Genomic DNA, 23,692 nt, shown 5'->3' on the forward strand with positions numbered 1-23,692 from the left:
TCCATCTGTCACTACTTTCCATCTTGCTCTGATTGTGTCATTTTACATTGTATGTCCAACTATTCTTCACCAGAGTAAACTAGAGATAGTGGTTTGTGATGACTTGACCTTTTTTAATGTATTATTTTATTTATTTTGCCTTCTCCCCCTTTGTTTATTTTTTGTTCTCTTTCTCGCTATCTCCTTCCCTCTGCTCTCTCTCCTTCCCGCTCTTTTCTAGGCATTCTCGTGGTGGCCGGAGATGATGGCGGAGCACGCAGAGACCTTCCTGTCTCTCTACACCGTCGACATGGATGGTGCTCTACAAGTCCAGCCCGTTGACTCATGGGATAGCTTTCCCTTATTCCAGCTGCTTAACAACTTCCTGCGTTGTGACCGTGAGTTCTCAGTTCTCTCTGTGTCCCCCTTCTTCTACCTCTGACCCTATGCTTAACCTCCCAAAACTGATTTAAAGTGTAGCCTACAACGCATCACTGATTCATGAGCACAGTTCAACAACTTCCAGTTCAGTAACTGTGAGTGGCGTATTTCCCTGTAGTGTTCCCTCTAGTTCTTTTGTCACCTGACACTCCATTTTGTCCCTATTTAAAGCATGGCCTACGGCACCTCCACGTCCTGAGCTGTCTTCAAAACACATCCCGTATTTATCGTAGCATGTTCATGCCACTAAGAGTCCTAATTAACACCAGCGGTGCAAAACAAGACTCGTTAGGAGAAGTTATTAACTGTGCTTAGAGCTCCCGCCCTTGCGTGGGCTTCACAATAATTAACGTCACTGAGGTAACGGTGAGAAATGAATAGCAGATAAAACAATCGTAACGGATGTCGAAACACGATCGTAAAGTCAGGGGGCTGTCATCTGTCAGCTAAAGACTCTACCTGTCACCTCCTGTAGAGCGAGGAGCAGTATCACACAGACAGGAGAGTATTAGTACGGTTTGAGGCACCTGTCTCACCAGGCTGTCCTCCATTTGGATTTCTTTGCTCACTGATCAGGGAACAAAGGTTTGTAGTTTTCCCTTTTTTCCAACATACCTGGCCACTCGTAAACATGCAATGGTTACTCTGATAACATTTGTCTCATTTAGTTCTAATTATTTGCCCAGTAGTGCTGAGCAATTAGTGCTTTTTGAGGTCATTCCGGTTCAATTATACATTTTTTATAATGGATTTACATTTCAATTATTTTTTTAAACATTAAATGCACTATGCATTATTTGGGTTGAATGCTGATACAACACAGAATAAAACAATTAATGAAAGTCCCATGATGGTAGTGACTGCCCATTACTATTGACCATAATTTATTCACTTTACTTTAATAAAATATTGAAGTTGTTGGGTATAATACATTTGTTTTATTTGATGACTTTATTTGTCAAGTCATCGTCTCATCTCTATAGAGCTGCTGTTTATGCTGTATTACAAAATCACTATTTTAATAGTTCTTCAAAGTTAATAAGGCATACTTTTATGACTGCTGAATGCCAACTATCAATCACGTTGATCATGTATTTTCAGGTAGATATACCTTTGCGAAGCAACTGCTCACTATCCCTCTGGATCGTGTGTCTTCTGTCTTTTCTCTCCTGTCTTTTCTCTCCATGTCGACCCACACAGACCGGACAAATAGGCGCACAATGGATTATGGTCACTGTAGTTAATTAACACGTTTTCTACGCTAAATTATGTATAATTCTGGCCTGTTACAACTCCCTATTACATTGCACAGTTTGGGTTTGATCTAATTTCTCTCTAGAGAAACTGCTCATTGAGCTCATAGGAAAAACGAACAAAATGGAATTATACAAATTTAACTGACATGTTTTGTTAATCGCTCAGTACTATTGACCTGCTTCCACCATGTGTAATACTTATTTTAATTCCATGAGTGTAAAGTCCGTGTGGCATCCAGGTGTTTGCCCTTGTGTGTACTATCAAACTCTCTCTCTCTCCCACTTTCTCTCTCTCATACTTTCTCCCTCTCTCTTCTCCCTTATCCACTCTTAGCTCTGAGCCTTTGTTTCATTGCCAAGTGAGAGTTGGCTACATCTGAAGTGTTGTTTTACATTGTCTATGTAAGCCTCACCTAGAGCAGAAAGACAGGCAGCTCAAGGGCAATTACATTGAAAAATAAAATTCAAATTATGTAAGGAGTAGGCAAAATATCATTTGTGTTTTTCCTCCTCCATTTTCTGTTATTACCATTCTCCATTAATCTTGCAATTATTTCAACTGTCATAACAATTACTGGATTTGAAGAGTAACGTAATGAGGAACATTTTCGTTTTGACTTAATGCAGATGAGGACCCTGTTTTTGAGTAATGATGCCTTTCGTGAATGAGATAAAATAGTTGTAAAATGTCTAAGCTGATGATATTGTTAGGATAAAAGAAAAAAGGCTGAAATTCCACTTGTGAGTTTTTATTTTTTCATAGTTGCTTAGCTATAGACCTGCAAGGTCAAGTCTGCCTTTTAGGATTTGTCCCCCGACAGTTCCGACATCATTCAGGATCTCCTGTTGTCAATGTTGTCAAATGCTGTTGTCTGATACTTGCCTCAAACACAAATATATATTTTTTTACATATGCAAATAATAATAAACATGTACAGAAAGGTGAAAAGAGGCTATGTTGATACTGTGTGATAAATGAACATAGTCAGAATTGAAGCATTATTGTTTGTAATACCACGTTTTAATGATTGTTTTGTGGTGTGAACAAAACATATTTCATTTATCACACCAGGTCTTTATATCCACGTGTACTAAGGATTAACTAAATGCTCACTTTAGTGTCTGCATGTGTTGCGTGATGCAGGAACTTGTTGGGAGAAGAGCCGTGGGCTCTCAGGAGGGTAAAAAGGCAAGTGTTAATCATGAAGGAACAGAATAATGGGAAATTAAGGAACAGAGTGATGGGAAATTAGGACTAATGAAGCCCTGAGAGACCAACAGGAGTCCTATGTGCTCTCTTCCTTTGTCTCCTCTCTCTCTCTCTCTCTCTCTCTCTCTCTCTCTCTCTCTCTCTCTCTCTCTCTCTCTCTCTCTCTCTCTCTCTCTCTCTCTCTCTCTCTCTCTCTCTCTCTCTCTCTCTCTCTCTGAATATCTCTCTCTCTCTCTCTCTCTCTCTCTCTCTCTCTCTCTCTCTCTCTCTCTCTCTCTCTCTCTCTCTCTCTCTCTCTCTCTCTCTCTCTCTCTCTCTCTCTCTCTCTCTCTCTCTGAATATCTCTCTCTCTCTCTCTCTCTGAATATCTCTCTCTCTCTCTCTCTCTGAATCTCTCTCTCTCTCTCTCTGAATCTCTCTCTCTCTCTCTCTGAATCTCTCTCTCTCTGGGCTCTATTTTCGGCTGGCGCCAAGGTGGCGCAAGTGTCAAACGCACATTAGAAGTCAATTTCTGCATGTAAAGGTTCAGCAATTTACATGTCCAACACCATGTTTGGCAATTTACATGTCTAACGTCAGCTCGCTTGCGCTGAGGTGTGTCCTTAAAAACCAGCGCAAAAGTGACAATTTAATTCCGCACAAAGGAGGTCTTAGCGGTAATGCGGTTGGTTATAGCATTGATTTTGACACCGGAACCACAGCCTATCCAGCTGCAGCTCAGTGCACATGGAACAAGAGAGATGTACTTTTTGTGCCTGCAAACCTCATATTTAGCAACATATAAAAAACAAATGTTTTTTCCCATTAAGTTTTATTTGATTAAAGACCAAGCACAGCCTCCCCTCTTCTCAATAAAGGCTGTTTTTTTTTGTCCTGCCCAATAGATTTGCTAAGTAGCCAAGACTGTCCATAAAGGTTTGAGCTCGTGACTTTTGAAATAATTTTTTAATTACCAAAGCTTTTATGAAACATGTTATTAAAAATAAAAATAAATCTTTATTAAAATATCACTTTTTGGAGCAGCAAAACAGTGAGTCCCTTTTTCATCAGTGTGTTGTACATTATTTTAGCCAGCGCCTGTTATTTTGGATGTGTGTAAAACCCCCTCCATACAGTGCATTTGGAAAGTATTCAGACCCCTTGACTTTTTCCACATTTTGTTACACTACGGCCTTGTTCTAAAATGTATTAAATAGTTTTTTCCCTCATCAATCTACACACAATACCCTACAATGACAAAGCAGAAACAGGTTTTTAATGCTGCAGAGATGGTTGTCCAGCAGAGACCGTTCCAATCAAGTTGTAGAAACATCTCAAGGATGATCAATGGAAACAGGATGCTCCTGAGCTCAATTTTGAGTCTCATAGCAGGATTTGAATAGTTATGTAAATAAGCTATTTCTGTTTATTTTTTAATACACTTGTAAAAATGTCAAAAACCTGTTTTCACTTTGTCATGTGGTATATTGTGTGTAGATTGAGTTTTTTTTTTTTAATGCATTTTAGAATAAGGCTGTAACGTAACAAAATATGGAAAAAGTGAAGGGGTATGGAGGCTACATATCTAAATGCCCATAATGGAACAAGAGATGAGATGATGCCAGAGACCCTTGTATATTCCTCTAACAATTGATTGTTTTCCATTTCATTTGATTAAAAACAAATCCCTCAGTAGGCTACCCTTACCCTACCTACTCTAACGAACGTGGGTTCAACACCAATGTCTTTCTTATCCTGGCCATGCATTAGCCAACTACCATGTCAAATCAAAATGTCTAATAAAATGTTATTTGTCACATGCTTCGTAAACAACAGGTGTAGACTAACAGTAAAATGCTTACGGGTCAATTTCCAACCGTGCAGTATTAAAGGTGATAAGATATGAAATAAATACAAAAAAATATATATTTTTTATCAATAGCAGGTTTTTAAATGGTGTACTCATGAGACTTACCGTCATGCTTTTCACAATTTACATGGTCCTATAATATTCAAATTACTCAGTCCTAGAATGCTCCTCTGAACATATCTAAATGATTCAGTCCTATAATGCTCCTCTTAACACATATTCAAATTACTCAGTCCTATAATGCTCCTCTTAACACATATTCAAATTATTCAGTCCTATAATGCTCCTCTTAACACATTCAAATTACTCAGTCCTATAATGCTCCTCTGAACACATTCAAATTACTCAGTCCTATAATGCTCCTCTTAACACATTCAAATTACTCAGTCCTATAATGCTCCTCTGAACACATTCAAATTACTCAGTCCTATAATGCTCCTCTTAACACATTCAAATTATTCAGTCCTATAATGCTCCTCTGAACATATTCAAATGACTCAGTCCATCCTGTTACTGATGATGCGAATTCTCGCAGCTTTTCGCAACTTTTTGTTAAAAATCGTGCAACATTTCAACGTCCTGCTACTCATGCCAGGAATATAATATATGCATATGATAAGTATGTGTGTATAGAAAACACTCTGAAGTTTCTAAAACTGGTTAAATCATGTCTGTGGCTATAACAGAACGTGTTCAGGAGTAAAAATCCCAGGGAAAACTGTTCACCAAAAACACAAAAAAAATATTCATCCGCCAGTCTTTGAATTGTCTAAGGCGATAGAAAATAGATGAGGTTCCGTTTACAACTCCTACAGCTTCCACACGATGTCGCCAATTCTGGCATTTCATTGCAAGTTTATCCTTGGTGGGATGACGTATAGGCACTTCCTGTCTTGGGGTGCACCCAGGAAATTATGAAAGTGAAAAAAATGGACGATGATTTCAAGACGTGCTGCTATTGAATACAGATCGCCCCGTGATCAATTTGATCGATTATTAACGTTTATTAATACCTAAAGTTGATTTACAAAAGTAGTTTGAAGTGATTTGTACAAGTTTATAGGCAACTTTTTTAATTTTAAAAAGTGACGTTGTGTCTTGTAAAGGTGAATTTTCCTTGGATCAGACGGCCTTCATAAATGGACATTTTGGGCATACTTTGACGTATTTAATCGGGAAAAAGACCCAATTGTGATGTTTATGGGACATATAGGAGTGCCAACAAAGAAGCTCGTCAAAGGTAATGAATGTTTTATATTTTATTTCTGCGTTTTGTGTAGCGCCGGCTACCGCTAAATCTTTTGTTTAGGTCTCGTTCAGGTATTTTGGGGGGTGCATGCTATCAGATAATAGCTTCTCATGCTTTCGCCGAAAAGCATTTTACAAATCTGACATGTTGGCTAGATTTACAATGAGTGTAGCTTTAATTGAGTATCTTGCGTGTGTGTTTTAATGAAAGTTTGAGTTTTATCGAGTACTATAGGTGGCGCTCTGAAATTTCCGCTGATTTGGTTCCTGTGCAGGAACCAACATCCGTAACAGGTTTTAATGCTCCTCTGAACATATTCAAATGACTCAGTCCTATAATGCTCCTCTGAACACATTCAAATGACTCAGTCCTATAATGCTCCTCTGAATGGTACATAGGCCTATATCTTCCTTATTATGAACATGCCTCACACACATTTTAAAGGGGGGCTAGTATACATTTTTTTTAGGACAAATGCATAAAGACATGTATGGCCTTTAAGCCTACTCATTGAAACCAACACTCCAAATATATTACAAAAACTGGATGCATTTTCCTGTTGCTATTATTCATTACTGTAACCTATGCTATTTAATAAACGGTATCAATATATAATGGACTAGGGTGAGAATATTCTGTGCCCCCCAGCCAAATTGGAGTTGATGATAATGCAAACACTGTCAATAACATACACAACTTGAGATAACCACATGCAGTATTAAGCCATCGAACATGTTGATTGGCCTGTGAATGGTCAAGCCCTCATCACACCTACAACTTATTTATTAATCAAAACCCAGCCCTTTCGCGACACAGACAGCTATTGCGCCCATAATTCCCCCTGTGAAAATATCAAAACACCCCTGGACATAAGATTTACAATCGCATTAGGTTTGTTGAAATAGAGTTCTTTGTCTTGACTTTCTGAGCATCTTTCTCTTCTATCTTTCCTCTTCTTTCTCCTACTTCCTTTGCATATCAGGATTGTGAAAAGATGGAATTTGTATGCAAATATCATAATGTGGACTGTGGGAGGGAAGGGCCGTGATTTAACTAGTCTAGGATTTGAACTGTATAAAGACCTTCAAGCTGACATTCAAAACCTTTGAATTTATTTTGTACTTCCTTCCTCATTCCCCCCCAGCTCACCTGTGCAATGGCATGTTCCACAAGCACCTGCAGGACCTGTTCATCCCGCTGGTGGTGCGTTACATAGACCTTATGGAGTCCTCCATCGCCCAGTCCATCCACCGCGGCTTCCAGCAGGAAACCTGGCAGTCCGTCAAGTAAGAACCCCCCCCCCCCCAATGTTGTCATTAGTTGCATTCTGTTGTGCTATTTAAAGCTCAGAGATGTGCTTTACATCAGGAACAGTAGCAAGCCTAGAATACTTCTGTCTGCATTTTTATGTCTACAGAAAAGTGTGTGTAGTGTAGGTTAGAATACATCCACCGACCAGGCACAAAACCACATGGAATCTGGAGCATCAACACTCAGTGGGATCTCTCTGTTGTCTTTTGTCTCTGTCGCATCTTTCTTTGTTGTCGTTTGGTTTGGTTTGCCGTTCATTTCTTTTCAGGACAATAACCAACAACCTACCGAGCGTGCCTCTGCCCAAAGTCAATCTCCCACAGATGCCGAGCTTCTCAGCACCCTCCTGGATGGGCCCGCTGTGTGACAGCACGTGTGTATGGGCTGCCGCAAGACCTAGTGGGGCACTGTGGCATGGACTGTGCTGTGGTTGTCTTGTCATTGTCAAACTTCTCCAATTCAAGAACACTATTTCGCATTCTATTACTTCCCTTTGCCAATGGTATGCCATTAACTATTGAACCAGCTTAAAGCATTTTGTAGAAGTGTGAAACTTGAAAATCTGCCCTCACATTTAAATGTTAATAGTAAGACCAGTATGTCTACTACTACTACTGAGGCTTTTAACTGTGCAATTCACGTGGCCCAGATATTCCTGGGATTGGTTGCCCCTTTTGATGACCTCAGACTGATACCTTCTTTGGTATCAAGATAAAAGCATGTTTTTGTTGTCTTGTGAGTGTTGTGTTATGTGGCGCAGCATGGCAAATGTTTTGTGGCACAGCAGCATCTCTTTTTTGAAATGTATGTTGTGGCTCCTTGATCAGGAACAGCTGTGGCATGTTTTTTGTGCACACATCCAACATATTTCAGGTATTTTTATTGTATATTGGATAGTATCAGAGACACCTGTTTAACTGTGATGTTACTGTATGCTGGTCAATTCTCAGCTCAGTTAAGCACTGAGTTGTGAAGTATATCATGCCAAATGAATGTTAAATAAGAAATGGGATTCTTATTTCAGCTTGCAAGGAATTAATTTACCGGACATTTTGTAAGTAGGCATAGCCATTTTGCATATTTCAGTGAATATGTTTCTTCGAAACCTCAATGCTGGTCTTTGGGACTGTTATGAAACTGTTTTCAGCACTTGTCAAGTGACCATTTTCTCCTCAAACCTTTGTCATAAATGAGCAGTCAAGATCCCCCACAAGCAAAATTATTAAGGGCTTTTCACGTATGGAATTCGGTACCCTGGTTCGATTTCCTGAAGCGTTTGTGAGAATTCTACAGACTACGTAGACCTGAAAATAAAAATGTCAGGGTCTGATTAGCACATTCTACATGATGTAAACAACCTAGCTCGTTAACAACAGGCAAAAAAGTTCCACGCAACTCTGCCTCATCACAATACAAGTTGACTTCTGAGGGCCCAGTAGAAACAGTGGAGACTCAAACCACCCACCCACCTACCCTTGCCTCACTAAAGAAAAAAAAAAAACTGGCACTTCGTTAGCGAGCACAGACGGGCGTGGGGGATCGTTCCATTCCCCCGGGAGAGGGGACGTTCGGAGAAGAGATCCTAATTAGTCATGAGGGGGGGATATGAGCGAGCATTTAATTGCAACACGGATTTCGCTCAAATGATTTATTCCCACTTGTGAAGGTAAGTCTTTTAAAGGCGAAGTGAGAAAAGTGAGTGAGTGTGCTTCACCACCGCTCACCCTCTGTCTCTCTCCCTCGCTCGCTCTGGTTCCCTGTACACTTCGATGCTGGTTACAGCCACCGGTTGCCATGTGTTGCGGTGTAGACACCGGAGAGAAGGTGGCGATGGAGACCCATCTGTCTATGTGCTGAGAGTCTCCTTAGTAACAGTCAGTTTGACAGCAGGGTGTGTTCAGTCACTGTAGAACATGTTCAGGAACTGTTGGGTGTGTCTTAAGAACATGTCATATGCAACTCTGACATGTTAAACTGTGATCCATGTAAATTGGCAAACGTGTTCAGTTATTGAGCAGTAATACAAAAAACATCCGTACTTCACTTAAAACCCTCGAGCACAACACTCCAGACTTTGTAACTCAGTTTTCATTTGTTCATGTTTAACTGACAGAAGTTCCATGAAGCTTGGCAAAGATAATCTTTGGCTTCTTCCCTCCCCGACCCCTAGTAACGGCTCAGCAACCTCAGAGGACCTCTTCTGGAAGTTGGACGCACTCCAGATGTTTGTCCTGGACCTGCACTGGCCCGAGCCAGAGTTTGCCAAACACCTGGAGCAGAGGCTGAAGCTCATGGCCAGCGACATGATGGAGGCTTGCGTCAAAAGGTCAGAGGTCAGGAGGACGTCACCACCTGTGATGGGTTGGGGGTTAAGCATTTACCACTGCATACCTGGTTTATAACTGAGATATTACTGAGGATAATGAGGAAGAGTTTAGTGATGTGGTTTTGAACAGTGTTTTCCATAGCCCCTAGGAATTAACCATATCATAACACCTTTCAATTGTCTTTTTATACCCAAAGAACGAAAGCCGCCTTTGACTCCAAGATGCAGAAGGCCAGCAAGGCAACGGACTTCCGGGTGTCGCTGTCGGTGTGCACCATGTTCAACATGCTAATGGACGCCAAGAAGCAGTGCGCCAAACTCTGTGTGCTGGACTCCGGTCAAGAGGTACGACCACACCCAACCTCTATTGTCTGTTCTTCTCAGCAGTTATAAGCAATGATCCCTCTAAGCTCCCCCGGGCCTGCTGTGCAGAAGAAATATCAGCCCACAGAGAGCAGCATGAGATTGAACTTCACTCACAACTTTCTAGTTTTCCCTTTTAGTTAACACTATCAACATTTCCCTTTACTGTGGCAATTGTGGTTGAATCAACACAATATTAGACACTTTCAATGCAACATACCAAAACAAAGTGAACTATGCAAGATTTAGTATGCAAAACTAACCATGCAAAAGATTTTATTGAAGGCAGAATGCATTGGAGTAGGATTGTATAGCATTGACCGGCATGACTCAGTCCGTACTCTACACAGACCGGTTCGCATAACCAATCAGTAGACCTACATGAAAATAGACCATTGCCATATATGGATCTGTGCCATTCACTTTGAACTGAACTGTGTTTACAGCATGAGTGGTCGTGAGTAGATGCGCTTGTTTTGAGATCAAAGCGGGAGCTGCATGTAGCCACGTGTGCACATTTTGTTCCAATCCTTTGCTAGTTAATGAGTTTTTTCACCCCTTTTTTCTCCCCAATTTCGTGGTATCCAATTGGTAGTAGTTAAAGTCTTGTCTCATCGCTGCAACTCCCGTACGGACTCGGGAGAGACGAAGGTCGAGAGCCATGCATCCTCCCAAACACAACCCAACCAAGCCTCACTGCTTCTAGACACAATGCCCATCCAACTCGGAAGCCAGCCGCACTAATGTGTTGGAGGAAACACTGTACACCTGGCGACCGTGTCAGCGTGCACTGCACCCGGCCCGCCACAGGAGTCGCTAGTGCGCGATGAGACAAGGATATCCCTGCCAGCCAAACCCTCCATAACCCAGACGACACTGGGCCAATTGTGCGCAGCCACATGGGCCTCCCGGCTGCGACAGAGCCTGGGCTTGAACCCATTAGTGAGTTATTAGCCCAGTTATACCCCATTTATTGTCAGCAATAGGGAGTGTACATTTCTAGACATCTTTTAAAAGCAAGTCAGTTTAAAGACATGTTTTTTGTCTTAAAGAGGCAGTGTGGTATTTTGACAGGCTTGAATAAGCTAAGTAGCCAATAGGCAGAGGATAACATCATTTGTCTGATTCTGTAATAGTGGTATGGGAATGATAATACATTTTGTTTTGTGAAGTGGGTTCTTGCATCAAACACAACAACATTTTGGATAAACAGGTTAAAGTCTAGCCCTGCATGTTTTTTTCAAAAGTCTAATCGAATGTAGGCCTACATTGAACACCCCACATTGGCTGCTACTCTAGGCTGAACAGCAATTTCCATGTAAAAATGTTATGGGATGCATTTTCTCCATTTTTGTTTATGGTAGGCCACTCTGATAGGCCTACATTATAATCAAATAGCCACAGCAGCCTACTTGGCCACTGGTAAACCTCTTACTTAAAGCGGGTACAGCCTCAGTGTTCAAAGAAAACACACACTGGAAGTTGCACATAATTTTCACAACATTCAAGTTTGCGCTCAGCAGACCTCAAATTTGCTCTGTGCCCCCCCCCCCCCCCCCCTCCCAAATTGAGGGAACATTAGTGCAATGTACCACCACAACAGTATCAAATATTGTTCCCTACCTTACCTGAGTTTCCCTCAAGAGCACAAGAACTAAAGTTTCCTTTGGTCTGTAACAGATTCAGTAATCTTCATATCACCTTGACTGCCTTGCAGCCAAAACATTCATTGCAATGGGCGCATTTATATCACGTCCAGATCAGTGGTAACGTGCAGCAGCTGCTCTAAATCGATGTGGATGAATGAGCTCTCGATCTCTCCATTACAGCATTTCACCCTGCTAAAGGCTAACCCTCCGCTACCCGGCAACTATTTACACAGTGTCTCTACAGAGAGCTAAGCTCACTGTCCCCTTAACCTTCAGCTCCATTCTCCTCAAGTCCCTGAGGATGTTGATTCATAGCTGAACAGATGCACTCAGGTTTGTACACTCAGTGTACACTACTGATTCCAATTTAGATTCCAACTCCATGGTCATTATTGCCCTAATTGAATGAATGTATTAATTATGGAGGTGATTATGATATGGCAAGATGTTGTTTCACCTGTGCTAAATACTGTCCAAGATCATTATCTATACAGTGTCTGAACCATTGATGATTTACAGGTGTGGGATCTTAATTTGACCAGTTCCATTACAGGAGTAAAATAATCCTACAGTAGGAGGATTTGATTATTCATAAAATATGCATGTATGTATGTATGTATGTACAGTGGGGCAAAAAAGTATTTACTCAGCCACCAATTGTGCAAGTTCTCCCACTTAAAAATATGAGAGAGGCCTGTAATTTTCATCATAGGTACACTTAAACTATGACAGACAAAATGAGAAAAAAAATCCAGAGAATTACATTGTAGGATTTTTAATGAATGTATTTGCAAATTATGGTGGAAAATACGTATTTGGTCAATAACAAAAGTTTATCTCAATACTTTGTTATATACCCTTTGTTGGCAATGACAGAGGTCAAACGTTTTCTGTAAGTCTTCACAAGGTTTTCACACACTGTTGCTGGTATTTTGGCCCATTCCTCCATGCAGATCTCCTCTAGAGCAGTGATGTTTTGGGGCTGTTGCTGGGCAACACAGACTTTCAACTCCCTCCAAAGATTTTCTATGGGGTTGAGATCTGGAGACTGGCTAGGCCACTCCAGGACCTTGAAATGCTTCTTATGAAGCCACTCCTTCGTTGCCCGAGCGGTGTGTTTGGGATCATTGTCATGCTGAAAGACCCAGCCACGTTTCATCTTCAATGCCCTTACTGATGGAAGAAGGTTTTCACTCAAAATCTCACGATATATGGCCCCCCATTCATTCTTTCCTTTACACGGATCAGTCGTCATGGTCCCTTTGCAGAAAAACAGCCCCAAAGCATGATGTTTCCACCCCCATGCTTCACAGTAGGTATGGTGTTCTTTGTCCTCCATACACAACGAGTTGAGTTTTTACCAAAAAGTTATATTTTGGTCTCCTGGGTGGCGCAGTGGTTAAGGGCGCTGTACTGCAGCGCCAGCTGTGCCATCAGAGTCCCTGGGTTGCTCTGTCGTAACCGGCAGCGACCAGGAGGTCCGTGGGGCGACGCACAATTGGCCTAGCGTCGTCCGGGTTAGGGAGGGCTTGGTCGGTAGGGATGTCCTTGTCTCATCGTGCACCAGTGACTCCTGTGGCGGGCTGGGCGCAGTGTGCGCTAACCAAGGTGGCCAGGTGCATGGTGTTTCCTCCGACGCATTGGTGCGGCTGGCTTCCAGGTTGGATGCGCGCTGTGTTAAGAAGCAGTGCGGCTTGGTTGGGTTGTGTATCGGAGGACGTATGACTTTCAACCTTCGTCTCTCCCGAGCCCGTACGGGAGTTGTAGCGATGAGACAAGATAGTAGCTACTACAACAATTGGATACCACGAAATATGGGAGAAAATGGGGTAAAAAAAAAAAAAGTTATATTTTGGTTTCATCAGACCTTATGACATTCTCTCAATCTTCTTCTGGATCATCCAAATGCTCTCTAGCAAACTTCAGATGGGCCTGGACATGTACTGGCTTAAGCAGGGGGACACGTCTGGCACTGCAGGATTTGAGTCCCTGGTGGAGTAGTGTGTTACTGATGGTAGGCTTTGTTACTTTGGTCCCAGCTCTCTGCAGGTCATTCACTAGGTCCCCCCGTGTGGTTCAGGGATTTTTGCTCACCATTCTTGTGATCATTTTGACCCCACGGGGTGAGATCTTGCGTGGGAGCCCCATATCGAGGGAGATTATCAGTGGTCTTGTATGTCATCTATTTCCTAATAATTGCTCCCACAGTTGATTTCTTCAAACCAAGCTGCTTACCTATTGCAGATTCAGTCTTCCCAGCCTGGTGCAGGTCTACAGTTTTGTTTTTGGTGTCCTTTGACAGCTCTTTGGTCTTGGCCATAGTGGAGTTTGGAGTGTGACTGTTTGAGGTTGTGGACAGGTGTCTTTTATACTGATAACAAGTTCAAACAGGTGCCATTAATACAGGTAACGAGTGGAGGACAGAGGAGCCTCTTAAAGAAGAAGTTACAGGTCTGTGAGAGCCAGAAATCTTGCTTGTTTGTAGGTGACCAAATAAATTGCAAATAAATTCATTAAAAATCCTACAATGTGATTTTCTGGATTTTTTGTCATAGTTGAAGTGTACCTATGATGAAAATTACAGGCCTCTCTCATATTTTTAAGTGGGAGAACTTGCACAATTGGTGGCTGACTAAATACTTTTTGCCCCACGTATGTATGTATGTATGTATGTTTTTGTGGATTCTGCTATTTTTGCCACACTCTTTGCTGACAGGTGTATTAAATCGAGCACACAGCCATGCAAAATCCATAGATAAACATTAGCAGTTGAATGGCCTTACTGAAGAGCTCAGTGACTTTCAACATGGCACAGTCATAGGACGCCACCTTTCCAACAAGTCAGTTTGTGAGATTTTTGCCCTGCTAGAGCTGCCTTGGTCAACTGTAAGTGCTATTATTGTGGAAACGTCTAAGTGCAACAACTGCTCAGCCACGAAGTGGTAGGCTACACAAGCTCACAGAACGGGACTGTTGAGTGCTGAAGCGCGTAGCGTTTTAAAATTGTCTGTCCTCAGTTGCAACTCTCACTACCGAGTTCCAAACAGCCTCTGGAAGCAATGACAGCACAATAACTGTTCGTCGGGAGATTAATTAAATGGGTTTCCATGGCTGTGCAGCCGCACACAAGCCCAAGATTACCATGCGCAATGCCAAGCATTGGTTGGTGTGATGTAAAGCTCGCCGCAATTGGACTCTGGAACAATGGAAACAAGTTCTCTGGAGTGGTAAATCACACTTCACCATCTGGCAGTCCAGCGGATTAATCTTTTTTTTTTGCGGAAGCCAGGAAAACGCTACCTGCCCCAATGCATAGTTTGGTGGAAGAGGGAAAATAGTTTTTGGGCTGTTTTTCATGGTTCGGTCTAGGCCCCTTAGTTCCAGTGAAGGGAAACCTTAACGCTACAGCATACGATCGCAATGTTCCAACATCTAGCTTTCCCAGAAAAGTGGAGGCTGTTATCGCAGCAAAGGGGGACCAACTCCATATTAATGCCAGTGATTTTGGAATGAGATGTTCGACGAGCAGGTGTCCACATACTTTTGGCCATATAATGTATGTAGCTTAGCAAATAAACATTGTATTTCTGATCTACTTATGGTATGCAAAATAGGATATAACCATTCACCTTGGATAATTAACAAGAAATGTGTTCAATTCTTCTTGTTTCTCGGATTACTGTTTTTTGAAGATTGTTTGCACATTGAAAGCATTATATTTCACAGTAAAATTATTTTGAGGATATTCTTTTTTCATTGCCTTTTGCTAGGATGTTGCGAAACTCCTCAAGGTAAAGATATATACATTATTCTGCTTTTATTATTTTCATAGGAAATCATTTATTTTTCAAATTATGCCTTTGTGATGTTCTAAGTGCTTTTAACACACAGTGCTGTTGTTTTTAACCGGTGTGCCTCGGGACACTAGTGTGTCCTGAGGGACTCATAAGTGTGCCGTGAAACTTTTTCCGAATCTTTATATCTTTTGGATATATTCACTTATAAACATGACCTGTGGAATGAACATGGAATATAATTCAGTGCAGTCAAAGTATTCTGACCCCTTCACTTTTTCCACATTTTGTTACATTATAGCGTTATTCTAAAATTGTAAATTGGTCAGTTAGTGACGCTAGAGGCGTTCGAATCCAGGCTGTATCACAACCCGGCCGTGATTGGTAGTCCCATAGGGCGGCACACAATTGGCCCAGCATCGTCCGGGTTTGACCGGTGTAGGCCGTCATTGTAAATAAGAATTTGTTCTTTACTGACTTGCCTAGTTAAATAAAAAATAGAAATAAGAGCCATCTGGTCACAATAAGTGACCATCGGGTCACTCTGACAGGGCTCCAGAGTTCCTCTGTCGAGATTGGAGAAACATCAAGAAAGACAACCATCTCTGCAGCACTCCACCAATCAGGCCTTCATGGTAAAATGGCCAGACGGAAGCCAATCCTCAGTAAAGAGCACATGACAGCCCGCTTGAAGTTTTCCAAAAGGATTCTCAGACCTTGACAAACAAGAACACTTTGGCCTGAATGCCAAGCGTCACGTCTGGAGGAAACCTGGCACCATCCCTACAGTGAAGCGTGGTGGCAGCATCATGCTGTGAGGATGTTTTTCAACCGCTGGGACTGGGAGACAGAGAGAACCTTGATGAAAACCTGCTCCAGAGAGCTCAGGACCTCAGACTGCAGTGAAGGTTCACCTTCCAACAGGACAACGACCCTAAGCACACAGCCAAGACAATGCAGCAGTGGCTTTGGGACAAGTCTCTGAATGTCCTTGAGTGGCCCAGCCAGAGCCCGGACTTGAACCCGATCCAAAATCTCTGGAGAGACCTGAAAAGAGCCTTACCTTACAGTCGTCACAGTGACATTCTATTGAAACGGTTACTTGCATAGTGGAGTCTTTTGTTAAGACATGTATCTAGCTAGGTAAACAATGAACCATAATCCCAACTCATGAGGTTACTACCCTGCATGAATCGGCAGGTAGCTAACCATCCAAGTTCAATGTTAGCTAGCTAACATTAGGCTATATCTAGCAAAGCAAATGGTTCTGAGATACGAATAATAACAGCGAGCCTGCCAGCTAACGTTAGCTAGCTAGCTAACATGTACACTTTAACTTGAAATGAAAACGACTTTCTGTCAAAATTAGAAACGCGTAACATCTGAAAATGTAGCTAGCTAGACTATCTTACCCATATACATCATGGATGCCATAGTTGCCCTTAGTTGGTAGAGTGTTTTCTCCATCTCCTTAGCTATCATACTCTAATGCCACTGATTTCAATTCTCGGTCCTTCAGAAAGTGGAGATCAACAATTACGCAGTTCTACTACGCTATACATTTTTTTTAAAGCCGCGATAGACAGGATTACCTATACATGCTGACCAGCTCAAATAGACAGAAGCATGCTATATGGCAGACCAATCCGAACTCATCTCTTGGTATGTCCTTTCCACTCATTATCTCAGCCTATCATGGATAGCGGGAAGGTTGCGCACTTTTTCTGTGGCTAAACCACTAGGCTCATAATTTAACAATTTTAATTGTATTTACCGATTGCACTCAAGTCTGTTAAGGCACATGAAAGTTCACATTTCAGAAGGCATTTCTGCCAAAAAACGCATTTTGATTAAAAAAGATACGTTTACATTCAAATGGCACTCCTGTGAAGTAGTGACCCGCCTAGTTTCCTGAAACGAGTCACAATTTTACTTTGCGTGTGAGAACCATTAGCACAGGCAAGTCTGATTGGGCTTTGCAGTACAACAGCTTCTGCTATAGAACAAACTGAGCATGGCTTTATGTCTGTGGTTTACGATGCAAAAAAACGCTAATCTCTAGACCTTTACGCTTAAAAATAAAAACCTGTACCCATTGGAGATTGACTGCCCCCTCTTATTGAAGCCACGGAAGTTCAAGGCCGACAGCGTTATTGCAGGCGTTGTTTGCAGAAAATAGGATCCCCAATTTAGTGAATGTAAAAATGGCACTTTTCGTGGTGAATCTTTGTGGAAATAAAAACATTTTTGAAAGACAATCATGGCACCAATAATTGCTTCTAATACTCCAGATGTATGTTCTTGAACCGATCATTTTTAAATCGCACACAAAAGAACTGAAAGGATAATTGAGTTGCTAATGGCAGCCTGCAGTACCCCGGTCAGCCTTCAACTTGAGTTATTCAATGAGAGGGGGCAACATTGAGCTAGCCTGCAACATCACTTCCTGGAGTAGTTCACATTGTGCATGCACTATTGAGTCTTCACATTGGAATGAATGGTGTCAAGGGATTGATAGATTTGTCCATTCATATACAGTCATTGATTTTACCGGAGCTACATTTATTTTTATTTTTAATAAACACTATTTAATCTACGACATCTCTGTCAGAAAAAAAATTATGATTTCCAGTTTGGTTCAGATGAGATGGAGGTCATTGCCACTAAATCAACTGTTAGTAAAAGAATGTGTTCCGCAGAAGAAAAAAAATATCCAGTCAATGTGTGCCACGGTTCAAAAAAGGTTGTGAACCACTGTGTTAATGGACATCTTCACTGCAAATTGCATACTTATCAATCCTTTTTCCACTTTCTACAGAAATGTATGTTAATAGTTAAAATTGACATGTACATGTATCAAACAATGTAGTTATACCTGACACAGATTAAGTATTCGGCCATAAATAACTTTCAATGGCGATTCTCCATTTAGCATTATTTTCAGTTCGGTAGTAAATTAAGTCTAATCCAGGTTCGGCAAACCAGCCCATTATGTACAGTACCAGTCAAATGTTTGGACACACCTACTCATTCAATTATTTTTACTATTTTCTACATTGTACAATAATAGTGAAGACATCAAAACTATGAAATAACACATATGTAGTAACCGAAAAAGTGTTAAACAAATCTAAATATATTTTATAATATTCAATGTAGCCACCCTTTGCCGAGATGACAGCTTTGCGCACTCTTGGCATTCTCTCAACCAGCTTCACCTGGAATGCTTTTCCAACAGTCTTGAAGGAGTTCCCACATATGCTGAGCTCTTGTTGGCTGCTTTTCCTTCCCTCTGCGTTCCAACTCATCCCAAATCAGATGGGATGGTGTATCGCTGCAGAATGCTGTGGTAGACATGCTTGTTAAGTGTGCCTTGAATTCTAAATTAATCACAGATGGCGTCACCAGCAAAGCACCATCACACCACCTCATCCATGCTTCACAGTGGAAGCCACACATGCAGAGATCATCCGTTCACCTATTCTGCGTCTCACAAAGACACGCCGGGTTGGAACCAAAAATCTCACATTGATTGGATTCATGTTTCTAGTGGTCTAGTGTCCATTGCTCATGCTTCTTGGTCCAAGCAAGTATCTTCTTCTTATTGATGTCCTTTAGTAGTTGTTTATTTGCAGCAATTGGACCATGAAGACCTGGTTCACGCAGTCTCCTCTGAACAGATGATGTTGAGATGTGTCTGTTAGTTGAACTCCGAAGCGTTTATTTGGGCTGCAATCTGAGGTTGAGTTAACTCTAAATAACTTATCCTCTGCAGCAGAGGTAACTCTGGGTCTTCCCTTCCTGTGGCGGTCCTCATGAGAGCCACTTACATCTTAGCACTTGATGGTTTTTGAGACTACACTTAAAGAAACTTTCAAAGTTCTTGAAATTTTCCGCATTGACTATCCTTCATGTCTTACAGTAATGATGGACTGTCGTTTCTCTTTGCTTATTTGAAAATATTTAGTTACTACATGATTCCATATGTGTTATTTCATAGTTTTGATATCTTCACTGTTATTCTGCAATGTAGAAAATTGTAAAAATAAAGAAAAACCCTTGAATGAGTAGGTGTGTCCAAACTTTTGACTGGTACTTTAAATGCAGAGATATTAAACATTTCCTGGGAGTGTTAAATTGTTTTTATTTTGTATCATACACGCATACTGCATAATCAAATAATTAAATGAAATGATTGTGTGCAAGCTGTTTACTGTAATCATCTAATGCTATTGAATTTCAGGTGATGATTTTGCTTGTTTCTTTCTTTCATTTCCTTGGTTTCATTTTCATACATCCTGCACGTCATTGTTTGAATCCAAGATTGACAAACAATGGGTAAGTGTTTTTCATCCCTTTTGTAGAATCTTAAACCACCTTCAGCTTTCTTTGTTAGTCCCCTCCTTATCACGCTCACACCTACTGAAAACATTTGCATTTTATTTAGCAGAAGCTCTTATCCAGAGCGACTAGGGGTAGATATATATATATGTATATATATATACAGGAGCGATTAGGGGTAGATGCCTTGTTCAAGGGCACATCGGCAGATTTAATCACCTAGTCATCTTGGGGATTCGACTGGCTCAACGCTCTTAACCACTAGGCTACCTGCCGCTACAGATCTTTTTATTATATTCGTTTTTTTAATGGAATGGAACAATGGTGGAACAGAGCACATTCATATATGCAAACAAATGTAACTTCCTCTGGTCCTTGTCTCAAAGGGACCTCAATTTGAACTAAATCCAAACACTATGTTTCACATTCACCAGAGAATGTCTTTGTGCATAGCGGTCTATGCCAGAGTGCTCGCTTCTGATCGACACAAAAGAGATCCTGGCATTTCAGATGTTTGTGCGCTGAATGGCGTCTGCCATTGCCAGCTCATCATACTTCCTATTCAAACTGCTGAATGGAGAAGTCGTCTAAACTTTTAGGAGATCAGAAATGATTTTTTTTCTCAAAGTACAGGTTGGCTGAGGTAGGAGACTTCAATAGAACGGAGGAATGTCCCCCTTTGTGATTTTCCACTTCATAGATAGCTCTGCCCCGAAATCATTCCCCAGCGAATGCTTAATCGAATATCTTCATCAAAAGCGTCTCTGCAAATTGGGACTGTCTTGCTGTACACCAATATATCACCAGGATCATCATGTCTAAAGAAATGATCAGTTAACTATGTTGTTGTTATTGTCATTGGAATGGGAAGCTTACATTTGGAAATGCCAGTTGCACCTTAGAATAAGAAAACTCGGGCTCTTAACAGTTTTCTACCAGATAAGTTTTAAAAATAAATTGTTATTTTGCATGTGGTGCACACATTTTAAAAGACCTCACGATTTAATATTCTCTAATGTGGCCTCCTCTGTAAAATAAAAAGCAAACACAGCAGTGTTATTTGAGGTAAAAAAATAAAAAGTCCTTAAGATTCGCTTGAAATTCTGTTTATGAAAGAAGCTGCCATTTCGTGGGATGAAGAAAAAGGTGAAAAGAAAATGAGGGCTGCCGATGGTGACCTCCATGCACCCTCAATTTGTCACCGATCTGCAGGCTTTGTTGATTGAAATTTTTAATTTGGGTGTTCTTTAGACGCGTCATGAAAGGGCATTGTCGCCAAGAGATGAACTCCCTGGCTGCCGTGCGAGCGTCGAAGCCAGCCATTCAACACCGCAAATGGAGGCTCTCCCGCCCTCTTCTATCCCCCATCTCACTCTTCTCTCTCTCTCACTCCTTTCTATCCCTCCCTCTTTTTGGCTGTGACGTGTTTTTTTTGGGAGGGTAAAAAATACTCATGAATATAGGGGTTATGAGACATGAAATGGCGGATTAATTGAATCTAGTGTGAGCCTTTGGTCTCCGCAGCTGGACCGGTGCTTTAGAGGAACACAAGGCTGCTCTAATTGTGGGGAAGCACAAAAAGTATCCTTCGAATTCCTTTGCCTTCCAATGAGAGCGGGAATGCCATTCAGCCACATAATGGCCCTATTAGCTGCTTAACTCACCGGTGCTACATGGGAAGATTTTCTCTGCTGAATGTTTTGGGTAGGGAGTCAGGATAGAGAGAGAGTGTGTGCGTGCGTGCGCGTTTGTGCATGCCAAAATGAAGGAATCATTTTTACCTTATCTCCCTCATCATAGATCTTAAAACTGTTTGTCTCCCTACCCCCTCCTCAGCAACAGTACCATTCGAAAATCGATGTCCTGATCGATGATGCGTTTAAAGACATGATTTCCTCCATGGTCACAAAGGTATGTTACTGCACATCCTCCACAGACCCAATGACTACATCCTGCATAGTGTTGCAAAGCTACCAGTAATTTACCAAATTACTGGAATCTTCAGTCATTTTGGAGTATAACCTGAAAATCTATGGCAATCTACCTTAACTGTTGGTAATTTAAACTTGAATAACATTATTATATATTTGTTTTATATAGTATTCATTTATCATATTTGTGTCCATATTGTCCATGGGTTTCTAGTAGATATGGTTCAATAGAAAATAGCCTAATTAATGAGAAAAAAAAAACATCTTATCAACAATTGCATTATTTTCAATTAACTCTTCAAAAATGTAATTTTTTCACAAATGCCACCAGTTTGGCATTAAAACATTAAAAACAAATACATATTGACATAGTAATATAAATAAAGGTTTGTGCAGAAAAGAAGAAAAATATATATATATCAATAAAGTATATTTCATGCTGAAACCCTCATATTAAACACCAATGGTATTCACTAAATTGCTGGTTTATATTTGGGTTAATAATCTCTTGCCCACACCGAGGTTATTACAGACATCTGTGATTCTCTGAAGTATCTAAAAGGGCCACTAGATGTATTGTGATAGATTTCATAAAATCCTTGAAAGATACCAAAATAGATACCTGGTAGTTTACTGGTTTCCAGTAATATACCGTCCCTTTGCAACCCTAATCCTGCATATAGATACTGTATGTTTCAGCCCTTCGCCACCTCAAATCCAATGCCGATTTTATTAAGAAACACTTTCTTAGTTCTATTTTAATAAGGTGTGATATAACCCAGTTATATCACACCTGTTAATTGTTCTCATATTCTATGCAAAATATGATAGAATATGTTATAACCAAAAGAAGAGCGGAAAGCATACACAAAAAAATGTGAAGAGAAGAAAGTCATTCAGGCAGTACATTCATACCCCCCCCCCCCCCCCCCCCCCCTTCTTTTTACAAATGGCAACTAACATGTCGGATTTTCTTGTTTCCCCTGGCAGTTTGCTGGAGTTTTAGACGGTGTTCTCTCCAAACTCTCCAGATATGACGAAGGGACATTCTTTTCTTCTATCCTATCTTTCACGGTAAGCTTTTCTGTTCCACTCCAGAGAATGCGGACCCTTTGCGTTCAGTCCTTAGAAAAGCAACATGTCATTTGTTGTAACCGAATCTGCTCAGTTGAACTTTTTTTGTATCTTTTCTTTGCCTCAAAGGTGAAAGCAGCTGCCAAGTATGTGGATGTGCCTGTGAGTATTATTTCTCCTTCATTTCTAACAATGTCATACTTGCTCATATGAACATGTTTGTTTGCACACACACATATTTCTGTCTCAAAAAGAAAAGCTTTCTGAGGAAAGACGACATTGAGCAAAGATCATATTTGTTAGATGTTTATCATCAGACTCTGATGTTAAATGTGGGTGAAATATTTTAACATTTTGCCTCGAAGCACCGTTGTGTCAGAGTATTTGAGGTTGTGATGGCATGCAGGACTAATTATTGGCACCGTTGGCTAATGAAAATGTTTTTTTGAGCGATTTGCCAAGGTGTTGGTCATGGGCGGTCACTACATGCCGCATCAACACTATTGAGCGACAGCACCATGGCAGGAAGCAGGAGCTCAATCAGCCGACAGAAAGATGGCAAATACAGCGATGAGGAAGCCCTCTAATTACCCAAAGAGAGACGCAGTGACACATCCTGAATTATGGGGGGCCCAGGGGGGATCTCAGACCCCCTAAATGCAACAAAGTCAAACTTTGGGGGGGGGTGACTTGAAATAATGCTAATTTAATAATTCTCCTATTTGTTTAAAATGCCATTTGTACTGAGTGGTAAATATGTTTTGTGTGTGGCAGCACTTGTCATCCCGGGACAGTCTCGTATCTCAGCCCCTTTTCAGGTGTCCCAGCTTGTCTTACTACAAAAAAGCTAAAAGTGTAGACCCAATGACAATTACAAAATTTTGTTTTGTAACAGATGTCTCTTTTCATTCATCCAATG

At 41.0% G+C, this 23,692-nt stretch overlaps 1 protein-coding gene across 19 annotated transcripts in view; it reads left to right on the forward strand.

The window, feature by feature from the left end:
- The window catches only part of cadps2 (calcium dependent secretion activator 2), a 268,319-nt gene that overhangs the window by 193,691 nt on the left and 50,936 nt on the right, over window positions 1-23,692 (forward strand). For 5 of the 19 annotated variants that reach the window (XR_016495113.1, XM_090231198.1, XM_090231200.1 and 2 more), the window contains exons 18-24: window positions 221-377; window positions 7,129-7,270; window positions 9,466-9,621; window positions 9,819-9,966; window positions 21,605-21,679; window positions 22,690-22,773; window positions 22,903-22,935. Coding sequence is in view for 17 of the 19 variants with exons in the window: in XM_090231198.1 (XP_090087324.1) it covers window positions 221-377; window positions 7,129-7,270; window positions 9,466-9,621; window positions 9,819-9,966; window positions 21,605-21,679; window positions 22,690-22,773; window positions 22,903-22,935 (795 nt within the window). In the remaining 2 variants the exon portion in view is untranslated. Of the gene's footprint in view, window positions 1-220; window positions 378-7,128; window positions 7,271-7,563; window positions 7,798-9,465; window positions 9,622-9,818; window positions 9,967-19,750; window positions 19,766-21,604; window positions 21,680-22,689; window positions 22,774-22,902; window positions 22,936-23,692 lie in introns of those variants that run through there. The other 14 variants (XM_090231185.1, XM_090231186.1, XM_090231187.1 and 11 more) reach the window with 6 other exon arrangements.

Source organism: Oncorhynchus mykiss, chromosome 4 (genome assembly GCF_057628025.1).
Source record: "Oncorhynchus mykiss isolate SJ-2025 chromosome 4, ASM5762802v1, whole genome shotgun sequence".
Lineage (NCBI taxonomy): Eukaryota > Metazoa > Chordata > Actinopteri > Salmoniformes > Salmonidae > Oncorhynchus > Oncorhynchus mykiss.